This window comes from Euleptes europaea, chromosome 19 (genome assembly GCF_029931775.1).
Source record: "Euleptes europaea isolate rEulEur1 chromosome 19, rEulEur1.hap1, whole genome shotgun sequence".
Taxonomy (NCBI): domain Eukaryota; kingdom Metazoa; phylum Chordata; class Lepidosauria; order Squamata; family Sphaerodactylidae; genus Euleptes; species Euleptes europaea.
Genome location: NC_079330.1, coordinates 24,173,281 through 24,184,861, shown reverse-complemented (window position 1 = coordinate 24,184,861; position 11,581 = coordinate 24,173,281). Strand labels below are relative to the sequence as shown.

General features: G+C 53.8%; 1 protein-coding gene across 1 annotated transcript in view; it reads right to left on the bottom strand.

Moving 5' to 3' along the window:
- Positions 1 to 1,487: 1,487 nt before the first annotated feature.
- Positions 1,488 to 11,581, bottom strand: part of LOC130491286 (apoptosis-inducing factor 3-like) — a 36,449-nt gene continuing 26,355 nt past the window's right edge. The window contains exons 13-19 of the mRNA XM_056864997.1: positions 10,337 to 10,413; positions 10,080 to 10,197; positions 7,837 to 7,935; positions 6,850 to 6,925; positions 6,623 to 6,727; positions 1,850 to 1,907; positions 1,488 to 1,706 (exon numbers count right to left, since the gene is read on the bottom strand). Of these exons, the coding sequence (XP_056720975.1) occupies positions 1,488 to 1,706; positions 1,850 to 1,907; positions 6,623 to 6,727; positions 6,850 to 6,925; positions 7,837 to 7,935; positions 10,080 to 10,197; positions 10,337 to 10,413 (752 nt within the window). The remainder of the gene's footprint in view (positions 1,707 to 1,849; positions 1,908 to 6,622; positions 6,728 to 6,849; positions 6,926 to 7,836; positions 7,936 to 10,079; positions 10,198 to 10,336; positions 10,414 to 11,581) is intronic.

Sequence of the window (11,581 nt, the reverse complement as noted above, 5' to 3'; positions counted from 1 at the left end):
GGGGGCGGCCTGGCTGCCCCCCGGCGTCGGGGCGTCGCGGGGCCGGTTCCGCTCGCCCTGCCTGCCTGCTTGCTTCAGCCCCCCCCCCCCCGACGGGACGGACGGAGGGACGAAACTTTCCCGGCCGCCCTTCCGGAGCCCCCCGCGCTCAAGGACGGAGCCGAGGCCCTCTGGGAGCTGCTGATTCATGCCTCGGAGGAGGCCAGGGCTGGACGGCAGGGAGGCGGGCGGGCGGGCGGGGGCGGAGCCGGCTTGGACCCGACTTCAGACGGCTGGAATGCGGCGCAGCTGTCCCCGGCGCGCCTGGAATGCGCGGCATTTGGCCCGGCCGGGGCGGCCCGCGCCGCCGACGGCGACCTTCGGCTCCTGGGGCGGCCTCCCTGGGAGGGTCAGGGGGGCCGGGGGAGCGCCCTGCCGCCGGCTCCTGGGGGGCCTGGCAGGGCAGGCTGCCCGCCCGGGCCGGGCGATGCCGCAAGAGCCGGGTTGGGGGGGCGGGGGAGGGCGACGCTCCCCTGCCGCTGGACTCTTGGCCTCGTCTTCCTGGCCGGTGCCCGACGTGCCCCTCCGGGCTACCCCGCAGCAGTTCTTCAGTGGCATGCTTTATGTCCCTTCGAGCTGCTAAAGCTGCCAGTTGAAGAACTGTTGCCCGGGGCCACTCGCTTCGGCTCGGGCTGGACGGGAGCGGATTAGGGCTGCCAGACGGGTGAGTCGGACGGCTGGGCGGGGAGGCGGCGGCACACTCCGCTCTGGGAGGGAGGGAGGGAGAAAGGGATTTGGAAGGACCTGACCTGCCCTGTGCAGCCAAGGGCCCTTGGGGTGGGGGCGGTGGGGGGGGGGCTTGCAATAGCCACATTTTGGCCCTCTTCTGGGCATGACAGTAGGGGGAGTGGGGGGAGGTCGTTGTGAATCTCCTGCATTGAACGCATGAAGCTGCCTTCTGCTGAATCGGACCCTCGCTCGGTTCAAGTCAGCACTGTCTACTGGGACCGGCAGCGGCTCTCCAGGGTCTCGAGCAAGGGGTCTTTCACATCACCTACTACCTGAGCCTTTTATCGGGAGAGGCCGGGGGTTGAACCTGGGACCCTTCTGCGTGTCAAGCAGATGCTCTACCACTGAGCTACGGCGGGGTTGGACTAGATGACTCTGGTGGTCCCTTCCAACTCTATGATTCTATCCTCGGTGTCCCTAGTAACTCCCTCCCCAAGCGCTGGGGTCAGCCCTCTTTTCAGAGGACTCCCATCAGTGATAACCAGAGGGGGCTGTACACCCCCTAGGAAGGTATGTGGTTGTTTGAGAGCCCTTTTGAAGGTTAGGCAGGAGACTCCTGGTGCTCTGGCTGATGCCTTTTTCCTACCAGGGGCAGAGGGATTAGGCGTCCACCCTCTAGTGGGGATGGGAAGGGGTTGTTAGGCTGGGCCGTGAAGCGGTGGTGGTTGCATAGCAGGAGGCAGTCTGGCACCGGTGGACTGGGAACGGTGAAGTCTGGGTCAGCTCTGCGCATTTGATGGCAGGCCGGAGAGCTCTGGATCACACCCTGCTTGAGCGGAGCCGGCCTGGCCCATGTGGCATTTGGCTAGAGCAGGCAGGGCCTTGGCCGTAGGGTGGGCAAGCCACAGATTTCTCTTGCACAGCTGCTCGCCGGAGCCCCCCTTGCCCCGGCGTCTGCTCTTGGGGTCAACCAAGTTGAGATACGTAAGCTGCCTTGCCTGGAGAATGCGGAGGGAGGAATGTTCCCTTAGCCAGCGAAGAAACAGAATTCTCCTCTTTTATCCCTGCCGCCCAGGAGTACCAGAGTTTGAGTCTGCCCTGGGTGGAATTGGGCCTTACTCGTGAGGAGTGGGAGTCCTACCAACCTGTTGCACAAGGTTTTTTTCACAGGAGCGATGCCTGGCACCGAGTCTGGGGTCCTGTGGGGGCCAAAAATGTGCTCGGACACAGCCCTGTCTTGAATGCACTTTCTGGTTTCCTTCCCTACAAAAATGTCTTTGGCTGAGAGTGGAGACGAAGGTCTGGAGGCTGCAAAGGGCGTCTTGCGGCAAGGAGAGGGCTTTACGTATTTCGAGAGAGGTTTTGCCTCCTGAGTGGCTCTTTTTCTGGGCTGCTGTTGGGGGCACAGGCAGTTGCTACGGCCCTGCGGCTGTCTCATGGATGGTGCCAGGACTGCTGAGCCATGGGGAAAGACCTCTGCCCTTGCTGGGCACCCGCATTGGATCTGGCGTTCTTGGCTGCGGGTCACCCTTATTCAGCGCAAGGACTCCAGAATGCGTCTGGGACTGAATTAGCAGAAGCCCGGATCTAGCCTGAAGCTTTCTCGCCCACTGCAGCTCGACAAAGATTCTTTTCTTGCCCATTCCTACAAGTGGGGCATGGTTATACTGTGCTTGTATAAGCTGGGGACTTGCATAGGAATGGTACGGAGCTGGCAGGCTGCTGGCATTTTGTAGCCCTTTGACCCCACTTGTCCAGTCTTTTCCAATACCTGTGCCCATCTGCCAACCCGGAAGATTGTGTTTCGTGCCTCAGACGAAGAGCCGCCTCGCCCTTCCTGTGCTGTCACAATAAATGTGCTTATCTTTAAGACTCTCTTGATTTTGCTGTGACTTGAAGCGGCAGCCGATTTAGGCTTACTTCCTGCGTTCTCTGGGTCGCGTGTGGATCAGGAACACATGAAGCTGCCTTCTACTGAATCAGACCCTGGGTCCATCAAAGTCTGTATTGTCTACTCAGGCTGACAGCGGCTCTCCAGGGTCTCAGGCGGAGGTCTTTTACATCACCTACTTGCCTGGTCCCTTTAACTGGAGGTGCCGGGCATTGAACCTGGGACCTTCTGCATGCCAAGCAGAGGCTCTACAAACTGAGCCACACCCCCTCCCACAGGAGCCTCTTCATCTTCACCATGACCAGTGGAGGAAGGGGGGGGGAAAGCCCCTCTGATGGTAGCTCCCTACCATTCTCCCCCCACCCAATTGGTGTAATGCAGCTGGCTCTGGGGTGGTGTTTCATCCCTATTTGAAGTACATTTTAGGCTCAAACGCTTCTGCAGCCCTCATTTACCTCTGAGGAAGTACGGGGGAAGGAGGGAATGGTGCCAGGCAGCATGCATATCCAGTTAGTGAGGAGAGCCTTGCTCTGCCCTGCAGAGGAGAGGGGTTGCCTTCCTCTCTCCTTTGCCCCCCCCCCCAGCCCACCTCTTCCAAGTAAATTCTCCCACTCTGTGCAGGGAACAAGGTGGTGTATATGTTGGGGGGGCTAGAGCTCCCTCTGCTGACTAAGAGGCGCATTGCTGTTTTCTGCCCATCTCAACCAAATAGGGGATATTTTTATGTCTCGTAAGGTTAAATTTTCCTGGCTGGAATATTTATTTAAAACTGATATTCTATCTTTCCATCCAAATGGGGTCCCCAAGGAGGCTGAGTTGCTTCCAGAAGTGGAAACTTGCATGCTCCTAATTATGGGAATGTTCAGAACAGATGCTGCGGTATTTAAGGGTGGAGGGTTGAGGCGAGGGGTGGGGGAGACTCCCAAACCAACCAGGTTTGCAAAAGGATTTGAACGTGGCCTGTTTAACATTTGGTATTGCCTTCAGCCTATCGACAAGAGAGTTTGGTTTTTAGAAAGTTCCCCAGGGCCTAACAGATTTAAACCCTTCCTCCCGGCTTCTAAACTAACTCCTGGTGGGAAGCCAGCAGGGAACTGGAGAGCCTCCGGTTTGGAGTGGCCCATCCCATGGTAAACTCTGGAAAATATTGGTGGGAATGGGACAGGATTCGAGAATGAGACAAGGGCAGTAAAGGAGAAAACTTAAGGGATTTAGAGAGGGAAATGAAGCACCGGTGCCTGTCTGCTAATTCTAGAAGTCTCTGAGCCACAGTAGGGGTTGGAGTGCTTAGAACTAAAATCACAATGTAGATATAGCTGGCCCTGACCTGGATGGGCCAGACTAGCCCAATCTCATCAGCTCTCAGAAGCTGAGCAGGGTCAACCTTGGTTAGTATTTGGATGGGGGACCACCAAGGAATTCCAGGATCGCTACACAGAGGAAGGTAACAGCCAACCACCTCTGAAGGTCTCTTGCTTTGAAAACCCTACGGGGTCACCATACGTTGGCTGTGTCTTGATGGCTCCTTCCACCTCCGGAGATAGTGGACTTTTCAGAAACGGGATAGAATGGGGAAAATCAATGGCCCACTGTTATCCCTGGATGCAGAACCCAGGGAGGGGGAGCATTCTGTATATCAAAGAGGACCTGTGTCAGACAAGGCTTGATAACATCAGGGAAGGAAGAAGAGTTGGTTTTTATATGCCCGACTTTCTCTCCCACTTAAGGAAGAATCAAACCGGCCTACAATCACCTTCCCTTCCCCTCCCCACAACAGACACCCTGTGAGGTAGGTGGGCCTGAGAGAGCTGTGACTAGCCCAAAATCACCCAGCTGGCTTCACGTGGAGGAGCAGGGAAACCGACCTGGTTCACCAGATTAGAGTCCACCACTCCAAACCACCGGTCGTGACCACTACACCACTCTGGCTCTCTCTGCTATGGAGTCACTGTGTGGGGAGATAATGAGCTTGTACGGATTACTTAAAAGTGGGGGTGCCCCCCCCCAATTATAACCACAAGACAGATCATGAGATGGAAATAAGGGATGTGGCCAAAGCAGAACATGTTGCAATACGTCTGTGTGGCTTCAGCATCCTTTGCATTGATAAGGTGAATACGTGATCAAGGCATGCTGCTGAAATGAGATTCCTAGACGTCATAAATGACTGTGCATGGGAACAGTTGGTCCCGCAGCCAACTAGCGGTGTAGCAACTTGCTATGGAGGGAGGCTTGAGACCTGGTGTGAGATGTCCACGTGGTTGCCCTGATAGGGAATAGCGAGCACTTTGCAATTAAGTTGAACCTTTCTGTCAACGGAAAGTTGGCCCCAAAATACCAGTCGCTTCCTTTGGATTTCCAAAGAGGGGATCTTTGCTAAAATGACGGGATTGGTCAGAAGGAAGTTAAAAGGGTGAATTAAAAAGAGTCAAATGCGTTCAGGAGGCCTGGAAACTACACAAAAACTGAGGCCCGGATGGAATGCGCATGTCAAATTAGGAAAGGTACCACCAAGTCTAAAAAATATGACTGTGTAGTTAACTACTTGGGTACTGCTGAGTTCTAGTATGGGAGATGGGGGAATACCCCTCTCCGTATCCACTTTCTTCATTCCATACATAACGTCTATCATTTCTCCCCCAGTGTTTTTTCCCCCCTCGACTGAAATGTCTTACTCTCCAGCCTTTTCTCATAGGATGGACTCTCCGACCCCTTTAATCAGCTTGGTTGCTCTCTTCTGTACTTTTTCCAGCTCTGCAATATCCTTTTAGAGATATCTCAGAGATACACAACCAGAACAGCATACGATATTCCAAATAAGGCTGCATCGTAGTTCCGTGTAAACTTTGGCATTTACTACCAGTAAATATGCCCTGACCTGGATGGCCCAGGCTAGCCTGATCTCGTCAGATCTCAGAAGCTAAGCAGGGTCGGCCCTGGTTGGTATTTGGATGGGAGACCACCAAGGAAGACCAGGGTTGCTGTGCAGAGGAAGGCACTGGCAAACCACCTCTGTTAGTCTCTTGCCATGAAAAAACCCCAAAAAGGGGTCGCCATAAGTTGGCTGTGACTGACGGCACTTTATACACACACACCAGTAAATATATTGATGGCCATGAGACACAGATGGCTTTGAAATGGGGTTAGGCAGATCCATGTGCCAGCAGTGGAAACTAATCAAGGTGATTAAAGGGAACCTCCATATTTGGAGGCAGTGAGCCTCAATACTAGTGCCTAGGGCTGCCAACCTCCAGGTGGTGGCTGGAGATCTCCGGCTATTACCTGATCTCCAGGTGATATAAATCAGTTTCCCTGGAGAAAATGGCTGCTTTGGCAACTTGACTCTATGACATTGAAGTCCCTCCCCTCTCCAAACCCCACCCTCCTCAGACTCCACCCCCAAAATCTCCAGGTATTTCCCAACCCGGAGCTGGCAACCCACCCTACCAGTGCCAGGAAGCAACGTGGGGGAAGGCCCTGGCCTCTTGGCCTGTCTGCAACACATGAAGCCCCCTTATATTGAAGCAGTCCCATCGGTCCATCAAGGTCAGTATTGTCTACTCAGACCAGCGCAGCAGCTCTCTCAGCTATTCCCTCACTCTTTCCACTGGAGATGCCAGGGGTTGAACTCGGGGCCTTCTGTATGTCAGACACAGTTATGGGAAACAGGCTCCTGGGCTAGGTGGGCTGCTGGTTGGATCCAGCGGGGCACTTCTGATGATGCTTTGAGTCAGATCCTCGCAGGGGCTCTGTGCTGTAGGAATTCCTGCTCTCCGATTCCCACTTCCTCTCCCGGCGCTTCCACAAAAAAGACAGCCAAGTCCCAGCTGGATTTAATAATTTATTGCAGCTTGGCAGGAACTGTGGCCGGCTCTGTCTCCACCTGGGGCTCCTGCCCAGGGGTCAACCTTTCCACCCATCCATCATCCTGAAAAGAGACAACCACATGTGGAGTCTGGTCTGCAGATGCACCTAAGCACAAGTATTGGTGGTGGTAGCTGTCGGGGCAGCTGAGTTACTTACTCTGCCTCTTGCTTGGAGATATTTCTCCCTGAGAGGAGTAACTCAGCCACCATGACGACCACAGGGTCAAAATTCAGGCTGGCGACTGCAATCACAAAGCCCTCTCTGCAATAAGAAGCTCTTGGTGAGAGACCCAACCTGGGGGAAATCCTGTCTTCCCTTGGCTGGGCTGGCAGCTGCTCAGCCGTCTCTATCCACCTACCCCTACAGTGAAATTCATCACTCACCTGAGGTAGAAGATGACAAACTTCTCTCGGTCCATGTTGCCCTTCAACACTATGTCTGTGTAGCCTTTCCCATAGCCTAAGAAGAAGAGTTGGTTTTACTTGCCAATTTTCTCTACCGTATAAGGAGACTCAAACCTGTTTACAATCCCCTTCCTCTCCCCCCAACAGACACCTTGTGAGGTAGGTGGGGCCGAGAGAATTCGGGGAGAACTGTGACTAGCCCAAGGTCACCCAGCAGGCTTCATGTGGATGAAGAAGAGTTGTTTTTTATATGCCAACTTTCTCTACTACTTAAGGAAGAATCAAACCGGCTTACAATCACCTTCCCTTCCTCTCCCCACAACAAACACCTTGTGAGGTAGGTGAGGCTGAGAGAGTTCTGAGAGAACTGTGACTAGCCCAAGGTCACCCAGCTGGCTTCATGTGGACGAAGAAGAGTTGGTTTTTATCTGCCAACTTTACTACTTAAGGAAGAATCAGATCGGCTTACAATCACCTTCCCTTCCCCACAACAGACACCCTGTGAGGTAGGTGGGGCTGAGGGAGCTCTAAGAGAGCGGTGACTAGCCCAAGGTCACCCAGCTGGTGTGTAGGAGTGGGGAAACAAATCCAGTTCACCAGATTAGCCTCCACTGCTCATGTGGAGGAGTGGGGAATCGAACCTGGTTCTCCAGACTAGAGTCCACCGCTCTTACCACTACACCATGCTGCCTCTAAGTGACAACAGGAGGAGGCATTATCTCCTGATCCAGCTCTCTGATTGGGAACTAGCCTGGTTAATGGGCTAATGAGGTGCAGAGGTACCAGGCAGGAACAGCATCTTGGCGGCCCACCTAGTAGGGGAGCTGTGTCCTACGACCTACAACAGCAAGGGGGTCCATGGCCTGACATCTGGGTTCCCCTTGGAACATAGCCCTGCTCTCCCACCAGGGGCTGCAACCTCCTGGATCCCAGCCCTCCCTCCCCTCTTGCCGCTGTCTTCATTACCTGCATATCGGATGACTTTCCCGAGCAACTTGGTCCAGAAGAAAGGTACTGTGTGAAGTTTCTCCTGCCTCTGCAAGATGTTGAGGGCAGCCACACGCCCTGGGAGGGGAAAGAGGAGAGACCAAGAAGCAGAGAATGGATAGGAGAAGAAGCTTTGGCTGGGCCAGGGGCCCCATAGGCTGGCCGGGGGGGACCCCAAAGAAGAAGAGTTGGTTATTATACCCCACTTACCCCTACTTTTAAGAAGTTTCAAAGTGGCTTACAATCCCCAACCCCCCCACCCCGGTAACAGGTACCTTGTGAAGTAGGTGGGGCTGAGAGAGTTCAGCAAGAACACACATGAAGCTGCCTTACACTGAATCAGATCCTTGGTCCATCAAAGTCAGTACTGTCTACTCAGACCGGCAGCGGCTCTTCAGGGTCTCAGGCAGGGGTCTTTCACATCACCTACTTGCCTGGTCCCTTTAACTGGAGATGCTGGAGATTGAACCTGGGGCCTTCTGCGTGCCAAGCAGATGCTCTACCATTGAGCCACAGCCCCTCCCAAATAATTGAGAACATATGAAGTTGCCTTAAACTGAATCAGACCCTTGGTCCATCAAAGTTAGTATTGTCTACTCTGACCGGCAGCGGCTCTCTAGGGTCTCAGGCAGAGGTCTTTCACATCACTTACCTGCCTAGTCCCTTTAACTGGAGATGCTGGGGAGTGAACCTCTGACCTTCTGCATGCCAAGCAGATGCTGTACTGTGACTGGCCCAAGGTCACCCAGCAGTCTTCATGTGTAGGAGTGGGTAAACAAACTCCGTTGACCAGATTAGTGTCTGCCGCTCATGTGGAGGAGTGGGAAATGAAACCCGATGCTCCAGGTTAAGAGTCCACTGCTCATATGGAGGGCTGGGGAATGAAACCTGATTCTCCAGATTAGATCCCGCCACTTTTAACCACAACACCATGCTGGCTCTCAGCAGCTTGCAGCCTTGGCCTTGACTCTGGCTAAAGATCATGTGTGTGTGTTTGAGGAAAAAACAACTAGCCTCCCCACACAAAGCAGTTTCCGAAAAGTCTGAGGTGGGGCCCACTTCTACCCTTCAGCCCCTGTCACACTGCTGGCTGGGCCTCAGCTGGGATCTAGTGGGGTGGAACCCGTCCAAAAGAAAAAGGGTCTTGGCTACAGGAATGGGTGGGCGGGTGGAGAATGTCCTGCCGCTGCCCACCCTCTCTCCAGTTCCTCCTGCTGCAAGGAGGGGCGGCAAAGCCACCTTTCCTGACTTGGGAGTTTGAATCCTGTGGCTTGCATTAATGTCCCAGTCGTAAACCCCCTTTTGATTCACAATCCGTGGTTTGCTCGTGAGCAAAGCTTCCACCTAAGAACATAAGAAAGGCCATGCTGGATCAAACCAAGGTCCATCAAGTCCAGCAGTCTGTTTACACAGTGGCCAACCAGGAGCCTCTAGGAAGTCCACAAGCAAGACAGCTGCAGCAGCATTATCTTGCCTGTGTTCTGCAGCACCTAATATAACAGGCATGCTCCTCTGATCCTGGAAAGAATAGGTATGCATCATGACTAGTAGCCATTTTGACTAGTAGCCATGATAGCCCTCTCCTCCATGAGCAAACCTATTCTCTCCAGGATCAGAGGAGCATGCCTAATATATTAGGTGCTGTGGAACACAGGCAGGAAAATGCTGCTGCAGTTGTCTTGTTTGTGGGCTTCCTAGAGGCACCTGGTTGGCCACCGTCTGCTGGACTTGATGGACCTTGGTCTGATCCAGCATGGCTTTTCTTATGTTCTTATGCCATGGCCTTCCTCTGCAGAGTCTTCCCTGGTGTTCTCCCATCCAAGTACTGACCATGCTTAGCTTCCGAGATCTACCGAGATCGGGCTGTAGCATGCTGCCTTACCTACCACAGCCAGGCAGGGGCACCCTAAAGTCTCTGGCAAGAGTGGCAGCAATTTAAATAAATGACAGCACGTGTGAATGTCCCGTTGGATCCCAGTAGCAAGCTGTGGGTGTCATCAGGAGCTGGGCAGAGCGCTGTTCCCATTCCAGCTCCCCCCCCCAGCAAAGAATCATGCTTACTTTTTCACTTCCACTTCCAGCTTTTGCAGGTGTTATCAAACAGTTAACTCCTGTGTTCTCAAGTTCAGCTTTGCGGCAATGAGGAATAGGAACTTGCCTCTTACAGCCTTCCCACCCCAGTCAAGTTCTTAACCAAGCCTGGAAGGAGAGGGGTTTGCTACCATGTGCTTGAGCAATCTGCCAGTGGTGGATGTGGGTGTTCTTCCAATCAAACAGGGCCACGGGAAACGAGGCGGCGTCCCCAGCAGCGAAGACATCAGGGACATTTGTCTGCATGAACTGGAGGGGGAAAGAAGAGCCGGGTCAGAGAAGGGGATTGGGGGTTGGCCTGTGTGGTGCAGAGCATGCCCTCTGCCAACCTCAAACTGCCCTGAGCCCAGTTTAGGGCAGGATAGAAGTCCAAAAAAATAAGCCTTACCAGATCGACAAGAATGGTTTTATTCTCGTCCAGCGCGATGGAGCTGTCCTGAAGAAAGCGGGTGTTGGGAGCAACCCCTGAGAGGAAGAAGATGGAAGTGAAGAGTCGGGCCTGGCTGGCAGGCAGGGAAGTGGGCATTCCCCTTGGTGCCATGTTCTTGGGCACTGGTTCTAGAAGGCCATGTAAACCAGCAGCAGGTAGGGCTGTCGATTCGGTTCGTCCCGAACCGAGCAGCAGGCCTTCCGAAGGGCCATTTGGAGAAGAGAGGGCGAGGTTAAGAGCCAGGCCTGGCAAAGCAAATAGACTGGCAACCCTACCCCCCCATCTCCCATTAGTGGCCAGGGGGGACCTGGCAACCATATTCTAGGGTGATGGGTAGGGTTGACAGCTCCGGGTTGGGAAATACCTGGAGATTTTGAGGGGTGGGGTTTGGAGAGGGGGGGGGTCTTCAATCTCTGTCGCCTGGAGATCAGTTGTAACAGAGGGAGCTCTCCAGCCATCATCTGGAGTTGGCAACCCTAGTGATGGGGGGTGTCACCGTTGGCCCAGGGATGCTGTGACCTCGTATGCAATTATGAGCTGTGGGCAGTGGGAAGAGGGGGAGCAATGGATGGCTCCTAGGAAGGGCACGCCTCCGGGGAGGCACCGACTGTGCAGTCTGTCTTGCTCCTCCTCACAGGAGACCCAAAGCCTCTCCCAACGACTGGCTTTTCGACAGCTGCTGCTTGCATCAATGGCACCCCCATGTGGTCAGACGATAGAATGCCAGTGGGAACTTATTCTCACGGAGTAGCTTTTGGCTTAGGGGGAAAAAAGACACTACTGACCATTTCCCCCTTCCCTTTCAGAAAATTAATATATAAGCTCCTCCTCTTTCTCTTTTAGGGTTAGCTTAAAGTGCCAGCCTATTGTACTTTGGTCACATTATGAGAAGACAAGACTCACTGGAAAAGACAATAATGCTAGGAGAAGTCGAAGGTGGCAGGAAAAGAGGAAGACCTAACCGGAGATGGATCGACTCCATCAAGGAAGGTTGGGCCCTCAGTCTTAAAGACCTGAGCAAGGCTGTTAATGATAGGATGTTTTGGAGGACATTGATTCATAAGGTCGCCATGAGTTGGAAACGACTTGAGGTAGGGTTGCCAACCTCCAGGTACTAGCAGGAGATCTGCTATTACAACTGATCTCCAGCCGGTAGAGATCAGTTCCCCCGGAGAAAATAGCCGCTTTGGCAATTGGACTCTA